This window comes from Sinohyriopsis cumingii, chromosome 10, assembly GCF_028554795.1.
Source record: "Sinohyriopsis cumingii isolate HCF-2022 chromosome 10, ASM2855479v2, whole genome shotgun sequence".
NCBI classification, from domain to species: domain Eukaryota; kingdom Metazoa; phylum Mollusca; class Bivalvia; order Unionida; family Unionidae; genus Sinohyriopsis; species Sinohyriopsis cumingii.
In genome coordinates, this window is record NC_142970.1 from 45,808,001 (window position 1) to 45,832,570 (window position 24,570).

The window sequence follows — 24,570 nt, forward strand, 5'->3', positions numbered from 1 at the left end:
TGTCTGTCTGTCTCTTACAGAATCAAAATTACAAAACCACATGAACAGATCAGAACTATTTAAACTGAAGAAAGGGAAAAGGTATGAATGAATGAACGAGCGAAGAAACAAACTAACGAATGAAATGAAATAAAATGAATGAAAGAAGTGAAATAAATGAATGAATAAAATGAAACGAATACATGAAGTGAAATGCATGAATGAATGAATGAATGAATGAATGCCGCTGATTCTAAACATACGAAACCAATCAGGAAAAAGGTTGGGTATATATATTTAATGGGCTAATCGTAAGAATACCAAATTAATTAAGCAAAATGTTGGGCATACATATTTAGTGTGCCAGTTTGTTACAAATAAATTATGCTCTTTCTTTTTACTCAGTGTCTAAAATAATGTTTGTTATTTACTAGTAACAACAACTTGTCAATCGACGTCATCGGAGTGAAGAAAACAGTGGCTTTCCTTACAGAATAAAAATTAAAAAACCACATAACAGATCAGTATTATTTAAACTGAGAAAAAGGGAAAAGGTATGCATGAATGAACGAGCGAAGAAACAAACTAACAAATAAGGCTTCCATGAATCAAATGAAATAAAATGGATGAATGAAGTGAAATAAATGAATGAATAAAATGAAACGAATGAATGAAGCTGAATGAATGAATGAATGAATGAATGAATGCCGCTATCATAAACATACGCAACCAATCAGAAAAAGAAAAAAGGTTGGGTATTTATATTTAATGGTCTAATCCAAAATTACCAAATTAATTAAGCAAAATGTTGGGCATACATATTTAGTGTGCCAGTCAGTTACAGTTAAATTATGCTCTTTCTTTATACTCAGTGTCTAAAATAATGTTTGGTATTTACTAGTAACAACAACTTTTCAATCGACGTCAATGGAGTGAAGAAAACATTGGCATTCCTTACAGAATCGAAATTACAAAACCACATGAACAGCGTTGTAGCATCCAGTGTTAGGCCGTTACATGATGGATTCAATTTCGGCGTTGTTTAACTCTGAGTGTATAGCTTACTTAATGGTTTATTCAATGAATGAACATGAATAACAAGTGGTCCGGAAAATGTGCAGACTTGAGGCTCCAAAAGAGGGAGGACAGAGGATATTGTTTTTTTTATTTGTGTTTTTTTTTTCTCTTTCTTTTTTTCCTCTAAATTTTGGCACATGTAGCATTTTCAGGATCCTGATAGCAGCAGCTCGCTCGTTATATACCGTTGTAACTTCTCTAGATTTATGATGGAGACCAATCGCGGCGTTCGCCCATTAGTTTAACTGACAGTATTAATGCTTATTTCTCGCAACCAACTTAGATAGTAAATGGAAAATAATTGTTGACTTGCGTATTGTCTCCTGACTTTGGCAGTCCACTGGGTACCACAAAAACGCATTGCGATTGGTTCAAGGTTGACATAGCTGCCAAACAAGTACTCGTTTCTGTAGAATCTTACCAATTCAAAAGAAGACGAGAGTGTCTATCAACTCGAGGTCGACGCAAAATTTGTATATTTTATGATTAAAGCAGCGATGACACATAACAGAAGATCTCCAATGAATGTTCTCTAGTGCCTTGCAAAAAAGACAATGACATAGGTTCGAAACTTGTAAAATTTGTGCTTCGAGATTAGTTAGTCTTGTAAAGAAGTAGATGGGACAGAGCAAACAAAGCAGGATACCAGACTGAAACGTATTATGGGGAAAAAATACAAACAGTGAGTACTTTCATTAAGGTAGAGAACGCTAGTTCCCTGCAGTCTCATGAGTACCTGAAATCTGACATAGTTATCAGCTAGCAACTACCGCCTTTATGTGAAATTTATGTTAAACGAGCCAATGATATCTGCGTGGAAAGCCTTGGACATTGATATTTACGGTGTTCCATAAATCGATAGCAATTATCACATATATTGGATTCTACTCTTCATATAACAAGGCAAGACATAGTTGTTTTGTTTTTTAAATCACTGAACTAGCGTCCGCATGCGCAGACACTCGCCTCGGTCGTCCCTCATTCTCTTTCTGAATCTTCAAACTTGTATTTATCAATAAAATCAGAAACCAGATCTGCTTAAAATAAGACACTTTATCCAAAACATCCATCTGCCGTGTTCTATTTTGAGTTGCCATTTGTAACGATAAGAGAGTTTGGAAAGATATCATAAGTCTTACGACTATTTTGTATACTCTGCCTGAATATAAGAGAGTTCAAGACACACAACTGAATGTGGTAGATGTTGAAATAAAACTCACATCGGGAAAATTCGATCTAAACTGAACGTTGACAGAGAAGTAGAAATCTCTGGACACACACACACACACACACACGGCTCTAGGATTCATTCGTATGCCTTGTATTATAAATTAAATCGTCAAGTAGTCGGACAAAAGGGCAATAGCTTAAGCTTATATGGCATTCTTGTTGCCAGTTTTAAAAAAATGTCGAAATACACGTTGTGGTATACGATATGTATGATGTTAGTGAATTTCTAAAATGTAGCTCGCGGGTCTTACACGCCTGACTTGATGCAAAGACACAATATAATAAATCTAATATTGAAAGTAGCAAATAATAAATATTGAAAATATAAGTCAAGAAAATATTGAAGAGATCATGCAAACAAAGATATGATTACAGAATGCAATAAGTAGGAAGGCCCCCACCCCCACCCCCGCGGTTTGCTTTGGCTAGCGCTGATCCTGATTTGGACAGTCAAATCACCATTAAGGGTGTCTGATTAATTTCTATCTTGAATCAACGTATAATGTACTTTCATGCCACTTGAATCAGAGGTTTTCGTTTTCAGTTTTCTGTTTAACTTTGTCCCTTTTCGTACGTTCTCCTGGTTAAATAGCAAAAGAAGAATAGCAAAAGGTTAGAGACCGATAGTTAGCTAGACGTAAAGAGAGAAACCATAACATAAATAAGAGCATATACAGACAGACAAACACACAACATAAAGCCAGAGAGACAGACGTATAAATGTGACTGTTGAACAAAAGCATGAACGTTGTTTTGTGTGGAAACCGATGTATAACTTGAGCTAAATGACAGCATAAATAATACAAAACATCTATAATACGTGCTCAATATATCTGCTTTTATATGTAAGCATAGTTAACCTTCTGGAAGCATAGAAAATATAAAAGAAAGAACACGTTTAATTACTTTTTCTTTTTATACTGGAGAAGATATGCATTTTTCGTTTCCACTGTACCATGCCACCTATGCAAGGCACTTCGGAACTGAATTGATGCGGCATGGATAATATATTTGTTACTTGATGCGAACAAAATACATACCTCCTTATACATAAAAAAATCCTCTTTCTCTTTCTTTCTCTCTTTCTAATACTTGACCTTGCTCATTTCTACGACTAAAGTTCACACACACACACACACACACACACACACACACACACACACACACATATATATATATATATATATATATATATATATATATATATATATATATATATATATATACGGTTACATATATACAGTGTTACAAACCGTTTCAAATAATTATTACGCCATATATATATGCAGTAGTATAATTGAAAGAGTTCTGCATGGACAAAGTAAATCTGTCAGTAAAATTTTTAAACGATTCTGTAGCAAGTCACTCCTTTTTAATGTTTTCACATAATTTTGGAAGGGAATAATTGATCCAGCCTTTGTATATAAAGGAATTTTTAATTGTTTAATGTATGATGTGATAATTTAACATTACTATCCATCTTAAGAAGGATTGAAAATCTCTTTAAATAAGTTTCAGGAGTGCCATAACACCTGGAAATTAAATGTCGGTATAAAGAAAGACGCAAGTTGTTTTTTCTTTTTATCGATAAACTCTGAAAGGGTGGCTTATTTTACTTTGGAAGTTGTTCTTTTAGATAATACAAATGTTATAGACATTGTGATGAAGGAGTCAGGTTAAGTCACCATTGATACTACTAACCTGTGTGTTAATCCTATGATTAGGTAAACATATCCAACCATTGGTACTAATTGAAAGGCTTTTTGAACAACGTATTAAACCCATTTTACTTTATGGCTGATGGGTGGCCGAAGTGGTCTAAGGCGTTCTTTCTCTTAAAGATCAGACGTGTGATACAGTTGTCAGCAAATTCGCACAATGATGTTGATAACTAGAGCTGATGGAATATGAAAGCCATGAAACAAAGCACAGACGGTCATTCAATTTATGAACAGCTAGCCGTGCATTGACTGTCACAAAGATGTGGTTGAAATATTGTCTATGTCTAACCAAAAGACCTTCCCGTCTTCTGAGGCCAAGGAAGTCTCCGCTCTCGGCCAATTGCGACTGTTAGACCGTGTGTTTTTCTGTCCATTTCGATTTTTGTGTCTGGCTGCGTCGCTGGTCTCATTTGTACGTTGAAACACGCATCCAAAAGTGTCTTTAGAGTATTTATTTTTGGCACCGACGTCAAAATAGAGGTTTTCACATGCTGGGTCTAGACGTTTTTGCTCATACAACTGATAGGTGTTGTCCGTATCACATGTGCCTAAAAATAAACAGAGAAAGTAAAAGAAACTGTGCAATAAGTTGTTCATCTCTCTCTCTATCTGTCTGTCTCTCTCTCTTACATGGCCAAATCATTGAAAATCAAGTACTAATAGAAATTTGATCACCTGAAATTAATTCAAAAGTGTATGTTTTTAAAACCTGGTAACGATATGTTGACTGCAACTATCATAGTACCCAAACATCAATTCAATATATTAATTATTCAATGTTTATGGCTCTTGTCTTTTGTCTATTACGAGCAACACGAAACTCTCAAAATGCGTAATTAAATATCCATTACTCTTCAAAGAAATAGTTGTATCCTAGATCAAAAGCACGCGAGTTTATTACAGTCTTGTCTGTTGATGCATGCAAAACATTTAGCCGTGATTATAAAGACCACATTTGTGGTTGAACATTTAAATTTAGTATCATGTTCTACTCAACCCATTTTAGTGACCAATGTAACCCATTTCTAGAGCATTCTTGAGTACCTCTCACCGACGTCGCGTCTTATTGCAATTTTACAGTAACTGATATCGACATGATACCTTGACAAATCCTTCTAAATTCGAAGATGGATTTAATTTTTGAAATTATTTGTACAGTCCGCTTGAGAACTTAAACAGGATACAAGAAAATTTAACCGAATTAATCAATAACCTCTTTCCCGTACTAATTATTGCAATTTACATATATTTTAAACAAATTAATGAGTGAGCGGTTACGTAATTAGCACCGTTCATGGTAAGGAATCGAAATTCTTAGTATATGTGCACAATTTGCATGATTCAACAAATAAGTGCATAGCTTTTTAACTGTATTTCCGATTTCAAGCTCTAAAATCACACTATGAACGAAATTTTGTTGAACTGATTTGGGGGTGGTTTGTGTTTCTTTGGGTGTGTATATGTGGTGGGAATCGGGGTGGGGTGGGGGGCTGTGTAACCGCAGAGAAACGATGCAATATTAAATCAAAATTTGAACTTGATATCACTTTAATAATGAAAAATGGAATGGTTTACATTTGTCTGTTTCTTTTCTTTCAATAAACTGCTTCATACCAAGCGTGTTCCATTTTACACATGGAAGCAGATACAATAGTTAAGCAGGGTTGCAATAAAAACATATCCAGAATCCAGTGCTTTCGACTTGTATATTTAGTTGCACATAGAATCAATGAGAATCGCTTTGGTTTAAAAATGTTGAATGGGTTCATTAATGGTAATGCTATCGTTTATATTAGGTAAGTGAAAATATCAAGAGTGTTTTCTTTCAATCCTTCTAAGTAAACTACGATTGTTTGCCCGTACGTGTTAACTATAGATTTGTACAGTTTGCATTATATCAGAAAAATAATATTATTTTTAAGCTATGTGAGAGCCTGATTCCTTCCCATCCCCGGACTCCTTAGGCGCTTGATGCAAACATGTCATGCGGCACCGTTTTCTTATCGCAGGAGATCATTGCTCGGGAGAGGTTAAGAAAGGTCCCCAAAAATGCGAGAACACATACGGAAACGAAACAGAACTATCGAAAAACAAAGGAGTGTCAAACAATCTGCATATGGTAAGTACAGCATATACATTGTATACAACGTCTGATACGGAGGACGTTGCCACTTTTCTCTCACTTCTGTTCATTCAGAAATGTAACGGATATAATAAGGTGGAATATGGTAAATATATTATAAAGTGTAGAAACTTTGTGAACTCTTTCTAAGCTCTTTCGAAGATATCCAACCACCATATTCTCTGCATAAAAGCTCAAACATTTCACTTCTGGTAGTTCTTGTGGCTTCTTTTGTTAGTACTAATATTAGTACCCTTACTCGTACCTCGTGGACAGGGTACTAACATGAGCATATACGTGTTAATGGAGCAAGCAGGGTGTGATTCACACCCGGCGTTCTTTTAGCCTAATAATAACACTTTAAACATATTCCTTGCATATAATCCAATAAATTGAGTAGTCCTCTTATTTAATACCGGAAGTATCGGAAATCATTGTAGAAATAGTTGCAAAATCTCGTTTACCTTTTTTAGCCGATATTTTCGTTTAGATCGTCCGCCATATTATTTCAAATAATGATTACTTCCGTTCTCAGCCTCGTTTATTTGTGTGCCATATAAGGACATTGACGCCTTATTTGGTAATGTAAACAAATCGTAGTAAAAATTTGGTGCCGTTTGGGTTAGAAATTCTGCGCATTAAAGGTAAATACGGTTTATCGGCAACTTTGAAATTCCACCAAGAAGCGATTATTCGCACTTGATTGATAATAATATAGCGTAGAATATCCAAACATGGTCTGGCAAGCCTTACGTAGAAAAGGGGTCACGGTGAAGGTCTCGCGTTATCTGTCATGGTGGACAGGATACGGTTAGAGTAACCATGCCAATTTATTTTATCGTGTAAGGGCTTAATAAATTCAAAATAAGCCAAACTTCTTTCACAACATGATTATACTTATGTAGTTGATTTCTACATTGTTTGTTTTTCTCACTTTAGTGATGATTTTTTTTTGCTCCATTACATGATATGGGATCAGTTCGTAGCCTCAACCACAACAAATCAAGTTGAGGCTACGACATCGTAGCTACTTTGTTTTGTATATTTCCGTGAATCATTCTATTCGTTTTTAATGTGAGCGTTCTCAGTATTCCAATAATATCGAATGCTTTTCGAAATAAGTTTTTAAATGCGGTTGCTAAAACTTCTGTCACCTGTCGGATTTGCCCCGAGTGTTCAAGATTATCTACATAAGCAATAGATGTGTAATCTAAAAGCAAATTGGGATGAGACATTTAAGTAGACAAGGCATTTTGTAAGTAATATGGTTTCTGTATTTTATGGATTTAAAGGAACATGTTTGAGTTTGGTCCATCTATGTAATCTTTCTAGGTCTTTGTTCATATGATGCTCACGTATATTGATATCAGTAGAAACGAACGATAATGAACTATCGTCATCACACAGACTTTGTATACAAAACATTCTAGGACATCATTAAAATAAAAAATAAAACATATGGGACCGAGTTTGGGTCCTTGGGGGATGCCTATCTAGTGTATTCCTGCATGAATCACATGAATTTAAAAAAGCCTCTTTATCTTGTTAATGAAAAATACTTTTTAAAAAACCAATATAAGAAAACAAAATAAAACGAAAACAAACCTGTGCTTTGTCTTACCCCACATACACTAGGCTTGTGTAACAGCCCTTCCTGCCAAACACAAACGCTTCAGATATGTCGCAACCCCGCTCATAAAAATGCATTTCTAGTACTTGTGTGATTTGATAACGAATGCTTGTCAGTTGGTATACTGTTGAATTGTTCGGCTAAAACCCTTAATGTAACTTGCATATAATTTTCGATGAGCTACTTTCAATTGGGAGAAAATCTGCTGTCATGTAAAGATCATGAAAGAAAAGTAGGAGTCATTTAACTATTGAATTTCAGACTCCTCAGAGTAGTGGATGACAGATGAGTTCCTGTCCTACCGCCTTGTCCCGCGACAATGGCATTGTGATATCGTAAACCTCTTGTACAAGACCAAAAGCAGTGTTACTGAAATCTATGTTTAGAAGTAGGGAGAAATCTCCATCATCAGTAATACAGACTGATGCAAAATAATCATTTCGTTAGCCAGTATTTTCCGATAGCCTCTAGAAAAAGTTTGCTTGCAGACTTTTCTTCTTAGACAGGCGGAGGAAGAGCTCAGCTGAAATTGGTTCCTTAAATTAAATATAGACCAATCTTCCAGTAATGTTTCAAATTTGAAGAAATACAATTTAAAGTTTCAATATTTGTACTTTGCTTTCTTTGAGAATCTACTTTATATCTTAGTTTCTTATGCATTTGCGTATTTATAGCGACTGATCTTTTTTGTGGACTCTATCTCTTTTTCTCCGGAATTCCCGTATGATGTTAACGAACAATAACGTTTTTATGTGACATGTAACTGAAAACCACATCTAATAACTTGGATGTAAAAGATTCAGTAGCATGATCAATGGTTTCTTTGTTGTTAAGAAATTCATACCAAGAAAAATATTAATTTTATAATTATGATCAATATTTATTAATTAACTTCTAATGAAAAAGTATCAAGAATATAGCTAAGCCTTTGGACTATAATAAATTTGTTTAATTTGATAATCGACTTTGAGAAAGGAGAAAGTGCCATGATGGATTAAGACCAATAAAGCCGCTGTACCTAATATATATCTATATTGAATTAATACCAGGTCTAACAGAGATATTCTTTCCTCTGTAACTCTTGAAGAATGTTGAATGATAGTTGTTGAATCATTGAAATCTTGAAATTGAATCATTTAACTGGTAAGATCATGCATCGAGTAGATCATCATTTATATCACCAACGATAACGATATAACACCGTGCATTCAGTAAATCGTCATTTATATCGACAACGATAATGATACTGATAACTAGTAACATCGCGCTTACAGTAGATCGTCATTTATACCGTCAACGATTTCTGGAAACAAACAGACATATGCATCTCATGACTGGTAAAGTATGTGCAAAAACACCAGCATCGGCTAGACTTTATTTACGTTCCCATGCGTTGAAAATGTTTACAAGTAACAAAATAACTAAAGCAGTTGTAAATGGTCGCCATCGTAAATCCAATCAAGCTGCGTTGGCTCAGTGGTTACGTTGTTGGACTAATGCCCAGAATGCTGCGGTTTGTACCCCATTTTCGCTAGCCAAGGTTCCTATAAGTTAACCCAATCTATACCTTGGCGGATCGAGCAGATATGTAAGTGCTTTGTCTTACCGACATCTATTGGATTTCACGAGTTGCCTCTCTTAGTAAGTAATGCCAACTAACCAATAGCGTGTCACAGCGGTGCATTGTACATCGGCCGAAAATGATGAAGGCAATTTACTTTAAAAGGATACTTTGTAAGTTTAATATCGAAAGTATGACTACGTACCAACATATCAGAACCTAGGCTAGCGAAGATAATTGTACCCTACCCCAAGATACCTTGCTTATTTGTATACTATGTATTCTTTAACGTGTTTCTCTGCCATAAAATATGCAATTAAACCAATCGAAAAACCGCATGCTCTTATTGCATATTCCAGTATCAATATCGGTACTTACTCCAATTACCGGACACTTACCAGGTAAAATAATTGAGACCCAGTCACATATATGGCGCATCAATCTGATTGAAATCAGATCTCTACTGTCCTTCATTAAGGAAAGTGGAGATCTGAATTTAGTCAAATTGATTGCTCATCTGCCAGCACTGATCACATAAATAATGCGTGATAAGAAAATATCTGAAAATTTCATTGTAATTTTAATATTTCTAAGTGGTGGTAGTGACAAAGTTGAGGCCCCCAAGATAAACATAACTACAAAGTTGTATGAATGTTCACCAAGCGGACAGAGAGGCGGACAGTGTTAGTATTACAATATTTCCCGCTGAAGCGTACATATATTGAAGGCATTTGCTTAAAAGTACATATTAAACAAGAAAACTATTACAGTAATCCATATAGATTCAATAATAACGTGCATTTCTTATTCCATCTCGAGCTTCGCATCGTCCTCAGATGATGCTCTTCATGTACGTACATTATACTTTCAAAGTATTTTTATAAATAAACTTATACGCCGCTCTTAGAAAACGACGTTGACCTTGATAGACGTAATATAAACACCTTGTTTGACTCTTATATACAGTGCCAACACAAATATGTCATTGTAAGACTGACATAACGAAGAAACGTGCACAGCAGTCCAAGATCAAACAGAACAAAACAAACCCTTTACAAACCTCAGTCAAATCGACTACAATACAGAAATCCACTAATCAAGGATTTTGTCCTTAGCGACAACAGGTATTAGAAATAATTGAACACTATATTTAAGAACCACGAACTATATTACAATACATTCTTTTACGATATTTTGTCTGATAAAATTCCATTGTGCTTTACCTTTAGGGCCGGTTCTAATGGCTTTCCGATAAATATTAAATGAACAATGGATGTCTAATTAAAATGTTCGGTTTCATTAGAAATAGATGTTACCTTTTAAGATAAATTCGTTTTTGTAGCATACATAATAAAATGTAACTGTATTAAATATTAAAAACTATCATTAAACTTCTTTTTAAACATCAGAATTGAACACAATTAAATTGTTTTTGACATTTGTTTTCAAAATTATGTCATGGATGTATAAAAACTAATTTGTTACCGCTGATACTTCTGAAATAAAGACTACGTTCAACATACACAACTAATTGGTAGCAGTAACGTATAATTAAGCTCCGTTCTCGCTTTCTGCCTCAGTTAAAAGTTTGCATTCACATACAAAGAGAACTAACGATATATATTTCAATTAAGCATTGAATGTGTGCCTTACTGTTGGCACAGTAACTTATTCACCATAAAACTTTCAATCAATGCTTTTTACAAAACCTGCTATAGAAGTGATATTATTCTATCACGGTCAATACTACATCAGCAATAGAAGTCCAACGCGACCTCAGTTATTGTAGGCCGATATAGCTGATAGAATGAGAGTTAAAAAATATCGATTGATTTGATAGAAATCTATACTTCAAAGTAAAGGGAATGAATGGACTTCTGGACCAATCGGCTCTGACAGAGAAAAATCAAACAACTATGATTATGCTCTGCGATTCTTCGAATTTACACTTAATTGAAGTTTCTTTTTTGGTCACCCTGTGGGAATTTCCGAAGACTTTGAAGATTTCCAATCGAATTTAAGTTACATCATTATTACAAAATCTGCATGCGCATCTTGAAATTTTGTTAACTGAAGTTTAACAATTTTATTTCACGCTTTAATTATTATTCCTGCATCTGTCTTAACTAGTTTTCAGACAGAAGGATCGGTTTCGGTTCGTTTTGATTCAGTTATAGTTGATGTTGCTTTGTTCTAGTCCGTTTTGGTTCGTTCCCGTAAATCGGACTTACGCTTTTCGATTACTTGCTATTACAGGATGATATGTCTAACTAATACAAATTCTTTAGTAGTAATTGCATATATCAGACGTATATTACCGGAAACAGGTCCTTGTCTCGTTTCTAAAATGGTTATTGATGTTCCATCAAAAGCACGGTAGGCTTTCAATATACATGGTTTAGATAATGACTTGCAGACATTTACGTGATTGCTATAAGGTACAAACTGCATATAGACACAGAGATTAGTGTGATTCTGGTCTATAAAAAATCAATGTTCTTGATTGTTAAAGACCAATAAAGGGCAACAAAAAAAAGTTTATAAACGTTGATTCTTCTTGCGCGAAGGGAGATGGACTTCACTCTTTATTTCTTGTTTCATTCTTTAATATGTTTATAGCTGAATCACCTAGGAAACAAAAACCTACCCAGGTTTAAGTAGTGAAAAATTACTTACAATTTCAATCAATGGACGAGTTTATCTGGAAATAAAATGAGAGCGTGTGGTATTGGAGTGGATGGGCTATACATTCTGGATGCAATTAAGTTCCATGCCTAAAGAAGTGGCTTGAAATGCAATACAGTAGCGTCATATCATATTCAGAGATTGTTTAGTTTGATGACTATACAATTTATATATTATTCCTACGCCTATCAGATTGGAGAACACATATGTATGTTAAGAGTCCAATAAAATAGTCCAACACATTGACCCATATTTTGTTTATTATGATGGCTTACTTAACTCATACTAACATTTGTTTTGATTCTAGTTTGATCTCAGCTAAATCCTTGGCAAATATATGCCAACATTGTTTTTGGTAAACGAAAAGTTTTCTATTGCCATTGGTGAACTTCTTTGTCAAACTCTTGAATTACCGAGATTAGTAGTTGTTGCATGTTGTCCGCAATCGAATAAGACTTAAACGGAAGTGATCTGCTTTGAGAAATACCTTAACGTTTGAAGTTTTGGTTGGTGAAGTAACATTTATGGCTCACTGTCAAGAACTTTCATTGTAAGTACTTGTACGAATACGGATTGCTGTTGCACACATTTGCATCAGGAATATTTCTGTTTTCTTTCGATACTAGTCTTGTGGTTCGAAAGTGTGTTAGATAATATTAAAATTTATAGAATTCATTGATCGTAGTATTTAATAATTTTAATAAATATTACATAGTGTATAATTATACCATTGAATATGACAGTGTATTATCATACTATTCAATATGACAGTGTATAATCATACTATTCAATATGACAGTGTATAATCATAATATTCAATATGACAGTGTTTATCATACTATTCAATATGACAGTGTATAATCATAATATTCAATATGACAGTGTATAATCATACCATTCAATATGATAGTGTATAATCATAATATTCAATATGATAGTGTATAATCATACTATTCAATATGACAGTGTATAATCATAATATTCAATATGACAGTGTATAATCATACTATTCAATATTAAACCGATTAGTGAGTAGTATCACTGTGATCAGCAGGTTAAATTCTTAAGAAGTTAGGAAATTGAATGAATGATCGCGGGCAACTAGACATCTCTCTCTATCTCTGTCTGTCTGTCTCTCTGTCTGTCTCTCTCTCTCTGTCTCTGTCGCTCTCTCTCTCTCTCTCTCCAAAAGAGCTAACCGCCATTCTTGAAATAATTCCGATTCATATATCATGTAAATGTAAGGATTTCGGAAGTAAGTTCTCAGTCAATATCTATCACAATTCCTACTGATTAACTGTATCTCATTTACAGTCAGCACATAATGGTACATTTTTCCTGCTTCATTTCATGTAGTATGCCATAATTGGCAAAATGAGACCAAACAATTGATTGCTTGATTGAATTTTATCGTGCCATGATGGTAATTGCACAAAATCTGTCTGGATATGGTGACAATGTCAACGAAAAAATTAATTTGGTATGTATACGCATTGCTGTAAAAGATATCCACTTAGCAAAAGACATTTTAATGTATGCTGGGATAATGTTTCGAATGAAGTCATTTGACTTTATCTGACGTCCATTGTGGCATTGAATATGTTATAATGATTTTTTTTCCTATCTTGATATTTTAAGTTTCACTGGAAATGGCATACACACGTATGCTTTAAAATTTTCCTACATGAATTACTAGGAATCTTAAAGTAATGAAAGATCTTGAGAAAATAAAGAGAGCATGAACAATAAGACAAGAGCATGGTGAATGTTTATGTCTACCGGAAACAGCACTGTAGCCTGCATAACATCGTAACATCAGCAATCTCTCCCCCAAAATCCGACAATTTCTTTTTTATTCGACTTCAATAGTAACTAAACATTGATGTTCAGTTTATTTTGTATCTTCTGTTCTGTATTCCAAATTTATTTTACGTCATTGCAGAATATATTATAGGAAACCACCTTCCTTAGGTTGGAGGACATTTACCCCATCACGTATCTTTACTAGTGCTTGAACGAGAGACCCAAAGGTGGAAAGTGAACGCGTAACCGCTGCATTAAACAGGCGTGTATATTAAAGTCCGTTTACCCCATTACATATCTTTGCTAGTGCTTGAACGAGGGACCCAAAGGTGGAAAGCGAACGCGTAACCGCTGCAATAAACAGGCTTGTATATTAAATTAATAGACACCTTTGAAGGAACATGGAGAGACAAACAAATAAATGTTATGGAGAGACAAACAAATAAATGTTACAGCATACATGGAGTCGACAAAACGGCAGTGATGTGTCACTGGCATAAGATGTAAAACCGTTTCTTTTGACGATGCGATTGATGGTGAAATGATGTCCATGATGTCCATAAGAATAAATGGAATATATGACTCAGTCTAAAAATGTCCACGCAGCAGTAGCCAAATAATAAAGAGCAGCTTTTAAAGTCGAGAAAATTGTGTCCAGATGCACGTTGTGACACCGAGAACTGAAAACAGTATAGCATTTGCGTTACAGCTAAAGTTCAAAACAAGATATGTTGGTCTCCCAGAGTCACTACTGATAGAATTTCATTAAAAATGTAAATAACACCGTAGGGGCAGGCAAACCTGGTGATACAGACAAATGTCGTCATATCAATCAATTACCCTTTTGTGCACACATACATCTCCTTGAAGTTCACTGCAAGTTCACATCAACTTTGTGCATGAGTTAATGACAAATACATTATTTATTACACACCCATTAAATCGTAAAGGCTTGATCTGGATGGAGTTCAATACAGCTGTTCAACCCGTATTTCCCTATCACACACACACCGATTAGAATTACTTATGTGACTTCTTTGACGTCCGCGCGTGTATATTTATAGACGCAGTGAATGAAACTTTTTTTTAAAAAAGATTTCTTTTCGTTTTCAATATCATTCATACAGCAAAGCTAATTGGTATTTAGAAAGCTTTAGAAAGGGTTGTTGTAATAAATACCAAACCGCATGCATCTTTTGTGCTGACTCGAGGGAAAGAACTCGTTTCATATGGCTTAGGAATACATCGACGTATCCCTATGTCATATCAAACTCATTCTTTTCGCCCACATAGTAAAAACGCGAATGCAGTTTTCTGTATATCTTTTGTGTCTGATTTTCTGATTGTAACCATGTTGTTCTGTTGCAGCAATATAGCAACCTAGATATGTATTTTTGTGATTTCAACGTGATCTATGCAACGCATTGCGATCGATAATTCGCATTGTAAAATATTCGCTCAGTTAAATAGTTTAATTTAGTCAAGTCTATAGTGTGTGTGTGTGTGTGTGTGTGTGTGTGTGCGATTCTGAGCTTTAATGTAGCTTTAAAACTTTTCCGGTCATATCGCTACGATGTATGCACTGTTACAGTTTAGTGATGTCTAGTACTGGGGCAAAATGCCGCAGACATGTAGCATCATGCCCCCCCCCCCAGTTACATTATCCTGACACCAGGCTGACCAGTCCTAACACGAACCTCTATATGATGAGCGCCAAGCGAGGCAGCTGTTAGTACCATTTTGGTAAATCTTTGGATTGACTCGGCCGAGGTTTGAAACCGAGACCTCCCGCCTTCGAAGCGGACGCTCTAGAAACTAGGCCACAGGAGCGGTCAGGTCGATATAGTTTAAGATGGACAATTGCTTTCTATACCGCAGATACTTGTACCATATCATATCTCGGAATACTGAAATCTCTTACAGAGAGATAAACATGGTTTGCTTGTTGATGATTTGAATTGCAAAATATAGAGAGGATGTTTGCTAAGTTTCTTTTTATTTATACTCAGATGTATTGGTTAGCACGTATAACATATTTCAATAACATATAGTTACTGGATCCAGCATCACTGATCTTCTAGTGTGTTGTTTTCAATATTCGCACAGGCTCACAAATACATTTCTCCTTTCCAATTCAAAGTAAAAATAGCACATTAAGAAGAATAACGAAATCGCACCTAGCTGGGTTTGAACTCGGATCGTCTACTAAGGTAAGCAGCTATACTTACCGCTGGACAACGGAAGCGTCTAAAATAGCTTTATATTTCTTGGCCATTTTGTTATCAGTGTCTACTGACGGGTAATGAGAAAATATAATATTATTTCACTCCGATGAATTATCAAGATTATTTTCCTCAGAAAATCTAGTAATTTACGCCCTACCATAAAATAAATTCTATTTTATGTAAACCATGGTATAAAACTTTCAAAAGCTGTCATTGTTGCTAAGATGGGCGTGTAACATTTAAAAAAACGAAGCAATGGCGGGGATAGAGATCACATGGAGAAGCCTGTGTTGTATGCAATCGTTTTTCCTGTTCAGATTCAAAGTTGTGTTGTCCTGAAGTGAAGTATTTAGGTTGCCCTGAAGTGAAGTATTTATGTTGCCAATCCAGATGAAAGTAAGAGTAAAAGCTTTTATTAAATTATGGAGACTCAGTGCAAACTGAAAGTCGATGTGACCTCTTTCCTCAAATGTCTTAACTCTAGGTTAAAAACGCCTATATAAAGACACTGCAGATGAAAAAAATTGAACTGAGTACGTAAGAAGTTTTGTGAAAGCGGGGCATGACCTGGAAATATAAAAAGTTCTTGAGCCAGAGTTAGAGCTTTAACCTTTCTTTCAACCACGATATTAAAGTAGAAATGTCTGTTTTTGGGGGGACTGAGTGTAGAAACTCCATCTCAAACTAGAGCACAGAGCTCGACTAACTTGGTATCCATTGGTCTGGTTTCTTGTTTTGTGTGCTGCTGCGTGGCAGTCCCTCATACGTACAGAGGAGTGCAACGCAGGGATCGTACGTAGCAGGGAACCAGACTGTGTCCATTTCCGCTATACAGTCATCAGCATGTTGTTGACAACAGCACATTTATGTAGGGACCAAACTAAGTCTTAAAGCGTTTTATTAGATCAATGTTTGGTAGTTGACACAACGGACTTCGAATCGGATGGTCCCGAGCTCAAGCTCCCACGTGGACAATGTTCAGTGTTGTGTGATGTCGAACAAGTAAGGTAAGCTAATCGTACCCAAAATCAGCATCGAATATCGGCCTCGTTTTGTCGATGTAAATTGAGTTTTAATAGTTTTTCATCATGTACAGATATAGAACTTCACGGAGTGTGAAAGGGCCAACGCAGTGCATCACACCTTTCAACATGGTACTACTCGTCCTTTTACTTGCATCGACCTTGAGAAAATCAAAATATATTTATACCACAGAAATTCTCAAATCACTCAGAGAACTTTGAAGAATGCGAAGCTTGGCTAATATTTCTCTGAAATTACCCATGTAGTGTTCTTTGTTTTAATAATGTATTATGTGCATTAGACAAAATTTTGTAAAATTTTACTGCACGTATCTACCATGATGATAGCAAGTAATCACTGAAAGAGACAGCAAAACGGTAGTTTATTGTCCGGTTAGAATTGAATTTAATCACTTGCTCTCTTTGGTGGACAGCAATAATCAGTTACTTTCGCCACGTTTTGATATTTAGCAAACTGTTGTTCTAAATGCAACGTAGAGCATTTTTTTAATTGGGTAAAATATCTTTCCAAAACATCGATTTGTACAATCGTATCGATAATCAATTTCAACACTGATATCGATCGATTAATCAATAAATCACGCCAGCCCTTCTAGCGAGTCACTTAAAATTAGCTGCGGGGCCCCGAGTGGCCGAGTGGTCTAAAGCGCTCTTCGTTACGGATCACTGCCATCTCACCTCTGTCTGCGGCGGTTCGAGTCTAAGATTCAGCCAATGTGGGTATGTGAGAAAGCTTGCCAGTAGCTTCTCGAGGGTCGGTGGTTCTTTCCGGGGTTTTCCCGGGTTCTTCCTCCACCATTAATACTGGCCGCCATGTATAGCCTATCGTGTGCTGAAAAATGGCGTTAAACCCCACAACAACAACAACAACAACAACAAAATTAGCTGCTCCATTTGACCCAGCTGTAAATCGGAACCAATGTTGGATGTGAGAATCGGAGAACCTTTGATGGATTGGCGTCTCGCCCATGAGAAATTATGTGCCCTCGGTCGTTTCACGCCATGGAAACAAGGGTACACCCTAGCCTTATCAGTCACAATCGCCACGGAAAAACTTACCCTTTGCACAATTAAGTGCCCACTCATTCATTGAAATTATGTCTTTGCTATCGTTTTGTAGTCGGTCTTGCCTCAATTGTTTCAGTCTAACTTTAATGTTGAGTATTGTGTTCTTCGTTAAATTTAAATTAATTATTATTCGCATATGAAATAAATTTCGAGGATTTGTATTTTAGTTAGAGTCTAAATAATAAGCTAGAGCGAAGAACGGAACATTCACTCTACTGGTCGTAAATACTTAAAGAAACCAAGTTAATGAGTTACATACAGCACGGGGGGCCGCGAGTGGCCGAGTGGTCTAAAGCGCTCACCGTTCCGGATCACTGCCATCTCACCTCTGTCTGCGTGGGTTCCAGTCCAAGGCTCGGCTAGCGTGGGTACGTGGGAAAGTCTGCCAGTAGCTTCTCGTGGGTCGGTGGTTCTTCCCTGGGTTTTCCAGGGTTCTTCCTCCACCAGTTAAACTGGCGCCATGTATAGCCTATCTTGTGCTGAAAAATGGCGTTAAACCCTAGAACAACAACAACAACATACAGCATGCTGTAGACCAGCAGTATTACGTATCTTCGCTCCAGCATGCATGGAACTGGACCCCTATCTTTTCTAAGGACGTTTATATCGATGATCAATATTTTCTTTGCATTTAATTTCATTTGTAACGACATCGAAAAGTTAAGTACCCTGGAAAATGTCGGTTTAAACAAAAGCAAACGTTTGCAACTCAGACATTCAAAACAAAATTCATGGTATCTCATACCGTGATGAAGTGATAACATCCGGGCTATTGCTTCATTATTGGGCTCGGATAGGATGAAAGGCTATAACCTTAACTTCACTGGATGAAACATAAACATATCATCACACTGTAGAAGCCATTAAAGAAGAATCTTTTTAAACAAATAAACTCCATTGTAAGTTTTTATTAAACGTTTACATTCTAAAAAGAAAAAGTATAAAGACGAGAAAGAAAAAAAATCGAAAATCGGTTTGGCTGAATGGATACCATTTCTGCACTTACAGTGTCAATCAACATAATTGAACCAAAGTTTGTGTTGAATGATGTTAGAATCGATTAAAGCTTTTGCTTTAAGTTCGTGAAATGAGAAAGAGGTCTGAAGAAAGTATATACTCGGTCGAAATTACAATGTCTAAACCTCTTTTAAAGAGCTGTGTACATTGACCCTGTAACTTATTAATTTAACTACAAACAATTGCAGTTGCACCAGTTGATCATTGAAGGGAAGATTTCAATTGGTCAGAACACAGTCATGTGATCATACCCAGTTGTGTTTATTTCGGTATGAACTTTACTGAGAACTACTTTAGACTAACTTCTATAAATATAGTCACGTGCAAAGTAACGTTAACACTAAACTGGAAGGAGTACACGCTGCATGCCTTTAAAACGAAATAAAACGGTGTGTTTATATTTTTTTAGAAACTGAATAAATTGAGTTGACATAATCAATTAACATATCAAATAAAATAACACACACGTCAACGGCGAAATATGATTGGCTCAAAAGGTTATACTTTAATGTATACTCTCATTAATTTAACACATTTAAATGATTTCTAACATGTTGCGATCATGTTATTCCTTATTTTTGCTCCGGTACATATAGTCTACATCGTGAAACGGTTCTCTTATTCATGTATGTTATTTTATTATAACCTCTTGAGCCAATCATATTTCGCCGTTGACGTGTGTGCACCATAGTGTACATGTTTTGAAAATGAGAGTTGCTTGTATACGATGTAGGTGCAGTGAAGAATACAATGTTTAATTCTTCCAAGGAACAGGATTCCTAAAGTTGAATCGAGTTAATGGTAAGTAAAACCTTACTTTTTGCATCTACCACTGTTTTGTAATTAAAGAAGGGATCTATCGTAGAGTCGCAAACATTGTATATGTAACTTTTTTTCCGGCTGTCACCTGAGCGCGACGTTGTCCCGGCAAGCAAAATGCGCGATATTCGCACGTTTCGGAGCCCGTAACTTCAGTTTGGTACAACGCAGGCAAGTCAATGATGGCTTGATGGATAGAAAAATATAACAGGCGTAAAACAAACCGTAGAGTTTGGTCGTATGCCTTTAAAGACGAAAGAAGGAAATCGAGGGTCATGGGTGGAACCAAGTATTTGGAAGTTACGTACCGTCTCTCTTATATAGTATGATAGAAAGGGCCATATGTCAGAACGGGTCATTGAGGGTAATCTGATGTATTTTTGTCACTCTGTATGATTTTTTTTTTCTTCTTCAAATTATTGTTTCTTGTTTCTCAACAGAAAGTTCGCGTCGTACACCTGTGGTCATTCGTAAGTCAAACCAATCAACACGTTGTTTGCTTTGAATATTGAACTTCTACTCAGAAAACATCTGCCAGTTTAGATAAAGATTAAGACCATGCTGTGGAATATTCAAAACCTTAGATCGCCTACCATTGGTATAATTTTTGTTTGATATTGACGTAGCTATTGCGTTGGAGATAGAGAATTCCCTGTTCTATAAATAACTACGTAGCAAACGCCTCAGCAAGAATTAATACGCCTAAACAGACTCTTAAACTGATAGGAAATATCTTTTAAGAAAACAAAATAGCAATAATAATATAAAAAGGTTTATAAATAATTGCAATTGTAAGAGTTTAACGTTGTTTATTTTCTGAGTTTATCGTGGTATAAACTGTCCGTTGCCGACTCACACAGCTTACATAATACCCTTCGGGCGTTATTTTCTGTGTGATTCGGCAACTGACAGTTTATACCACAATAAACTCAGAAAAAACAACATTAAAATCTTAAAAATAATTACGTATGTGTTGTCAGAAGGATATCTTTGGAACCACTTTCTTGCAATAAATATTTGTTGGAGTGTTTGGTTCCCATATCATTCATTACAGTTGTTTCACACATCTTTATATTACAAGTGTACAAGCTTGCAGGTTGTGTATGTGTGTATGTATGTATGTATGTATGTATGTATGTATGTGTGTGTGTGTGTGCGTGCGTGCGTGCGTACGTGTGTATGTATGTATGTACGTACGTACGTATGTATGTATGTGTGTATGTATGTAATGATAATATGAAATTGTACTGTACTGAACTTGTTAGAACTAATAGCGAATTCCTGAATGGTTTATACAAGTTTTTGATAGAAAATCTGACAGTAACATAAACTCTTACCAGATTCTCCTGGTAGATTATTGTTCAACGTATAAACCTCAACTTCCACTTTTGTGCTATTGTTGACAACGTTCAGATCATTGTGAAATACGCTATTTCGTCTCAGGCCCACGAAGCTTGGTCCCTTAAAAATTTCGTTTGCGACATTTTCGTAGTATTGGTTATCCAAAACGGGTAGATGTCGTGTAGAATCGTATGATGGACTGTCTGTTTTCCCATGACATTCAACCAGAACGTGACCCATGTCATAATTCATAAATCCACCTGGTTTGGGAGATGTCTCTTTTCTGTTTTTTCTTTCCAGTTTTTGAGCAGCAAACGGTAACCCTAAATCTTCGTAATATGCATTGTGTTTAACGTGATAGCAGTGCTGGCAAATGGCGATGTTGTCATATTCTTCGGAAATAAAAGGGTTGTTATCCCCATTGGAGTAATAATCTGCTTCGACTCTACTTTTCAAGTTTGGATCATTTGCAATGACTAAATCTCGATTACTAGAAGCGCCGGTCTTGAAATCTCCAAATTTCTTATCAGTATTCGAGCCATGGATAACGTTTGCACAATCAGCACTAAACTCTCCCTTGTTGTTGAAATCTACAATCCGATGTGTAGGGTGTTCAGAACCGGACATGACGTCATATCTACCTTGAAAAGATTGGAATGTTTTTAGTGTACCATTTTTCTTCCCTTTTCTTACATCCTTATCCTCATTTTGGTCAGCGAATATATACTTTCTATCAGCGTCCATACCTTCATGGACGTTTTCAAAGAGTATTCCAGGAATTTCCATTGAGTGACTTCTAAATTGTTTCTCACGTTTGTTCGTTTTAGTTGATTTGCTAGACAAAGAAACACCGGGGGGTTCATCGGATCTCCTTTCTGACAATTCCTTAATATGTCCACCATCTGCCAGCACGTGCTTCAAGACACCAAATCCCACCGACGCTGCTAGGTCCGAATAACCTTTAATATGAGTTTTGCACAACGATGACCCAATTCTTGGATGTTTAACGGCCAGTTGGTACTCTAAATACTCGTTGTGAGCATTCCGTTTTCTTACAAATTTTCGATGATATCTTGTGAAAGAAATGATGAGAAAAACTACCATAAATATTCCTAAGAACACGGTTGGAAAGCAGCTATAAAATATGTTCACCCCCGGTATTCCGCTAAATTTATCCATACCTGTCGTTGTTTCTAATGTTCCATTGACAGCGGCGTTAAAAAGACTAACTTGTATTGAATCGTTTGCTGTGTCAACCATCACTCCTGGGAATGTCATGGAGACAAACGAGTTTTAGTTGATTGCAGGTAATAACTGATAAGAAGCAGTACAGGCAACATGTAAATTCCTACTAGGTGACTCTAATGAAATTACGATGTTTCAACCGAGTGATTATCTCGATCTATTGACTGCCGTTGGTCGTGCTGATACTAAATTTGATACGTCAGAATTTCGCCATTATCTCTTAAGAAAAAAAGAAAAAATATCGATTCGAAAGCAAGCGTACAGAGTAAGTAAATCCTTTAAGCTAAAGCATAAACCTGGTTTCTCATGAACAGTTAAGTTTTCATTTGCATTTTTGCCAAAGTGCCACTTAAAATTCAACAACCTCATGTAAAATGGAATATGGCATGTACATATCTTTGCAAAGCTCTTAAGTGTACAATTAGAACAAAGTGCCATTTCAGAGGTTATGGATAGGAAGACTTATGCAGATCCCACAGTCGGGCAAGAAATTCGATTTGTGTTTGCAAAATATATATGCTCTCGATGTAGACCAGGAAAGTAAATAACTTATAACAAAATTGAAAAATGGCTTGAAATCTCATCAGGTTTTAGATACATGCAATACAGATCTATAAAATTGTACTCGTTCTTTCTAAATGATTTGTCCTTAGGCGCATTGGAAGGATTACTTTTTTAAAAATCTTAAAGTGGAACAGTTTAAATTTTTTTAAAGGAAAATTTAAGGAACGGAACGACATACAGATACCGACTGACCATCTAAGTTTTTTAAATGACATGTCTTGGTGGATGAGATAAATCTTTAATAAAATTATATCAAGAGTTTGCTCCTTTATTAAAATATAAATTTTGCGTCCACCTTGCTAAACATCCTTGGAAAAGTCACATAGAATTAGCGCCTACCGATCACAGAAAGCATTATATATATATATATATATATATATATATATATATATATATATATATATATATATATATATATATATATATATATATACATATATATACATATATATATATATATATATATATATATATATATATATATATATATATATATATATATATATATATATATATATATATATAATTTATTTGTCTCACTGACCAGATAAATACGAAAGAACAAGTTCATGCTTCAAGAAGATCCATCCAATACAAAGTTAATCATATAAGGCGACAAAAAAGTCCTATTCGTAAAACTTTTTCACTGATTTTTAAATTAGGGTAGGTAGGTTATATATATATATATATATATATATATATATATATATATATATATATATATATATATATATATATATATATAATGGTTAGTATATATTATTAAGGTTCATTACAGCAGCAACGCACAAATTTTAAGGCTATTTTGATGATTGATTTTTTTAATGACAGTAAGGCTATTTTTTCAAAAGGTGCAACAGTAGAAGCAAAACTTCGTGAATGGTAAACGCATATAATGCCTATACAATCGAACAATATTGGTCGGGGATTCAATATTTGTATGGCAAGCAGGTTCGATATATACTTAATGGAACTCTTTCAATTACATTTATGCTTATAATCAGAAATACGTTGACAATTTGGCAAAGTAAAAGATTTAAATGCTGTTATTTGATATAAGAACTCGGCTTACCTCAAGTGATTTCTCGATTTCCACGGATTCCCTCACCGCCTTTTCTGAGATCGGGCGTTTATTACCTATAGCATGCAGATATATTTCCTGAATTTTATCACGGGTGAGGATTTCCCCCCTGAACAAAATGACGGGGAGTAAGGTACGGCCATTTTTGAATATTAACATAACAAACCAATATCCATCTCTTTTTCTTCCTAATCCACTCTGTAAAACCCCATTTGAAATTAAAATCTTTAAAGATGTTACCTCTAGTTGTATAAGCATTAACTTGTTCATTGTTTCCCAGGTTAATTGGTTTCTAATCGATATATGAATGAATATTGTTCTGAGATGAAAACCCCTTTCACAGCTCACGTGTAAAGTCT

The 24,570-nt window shown here is 35.4% G+C and overlaps 1 protein-coding gene across 1 annotated transcript; it reads right to left on the minus strand.

The window, feature by feature from the left end:
• Positions 1 to 3,525: 3,525 nt before the first annotated feature.
• On the minus strand, positions 3,526 to 22,619 carry LOC149789970 (uncharacterized). The gene is made up of 2 exons (XM_089973385.1): positions 21,318 to 22,619; positions 3,526 to 4,555 (listed from the first exon to the last, which is right to left on the minus strand). The coding sequence occupies exons 1-2, from the start codon at positions 22,597 to 22,599 to the stop codon at positions 4,260 to 4,262; spliced, it is 1,578 nt and encodes a 525-aa protein (XP_089829511.1). The 5' UTR covers positions 22,600 to 22,619; the 3' UTR covers positions 3,526 to 4,259.
• Positions 22,620 to 24,570: the final 1,951 nt, after the last annotated feature.

Bases quoted from the DNA above. Each gene is read 5' to 3' on its own strand.
- LOC149789970 (XM_089973385.1), bottom strand. From the start codon at position 22,599: ATGACATTCCCAGGAGTGATGGTTGACACAGCAAACGATTCAATACAA. The intron at 4,556-21,317 runs GTAAGAGTTTAT...GTTTATTTTTAG, and splicing joins TAATCTACCAGGAGAATCTG to GCACATGTGATACGGACAAC.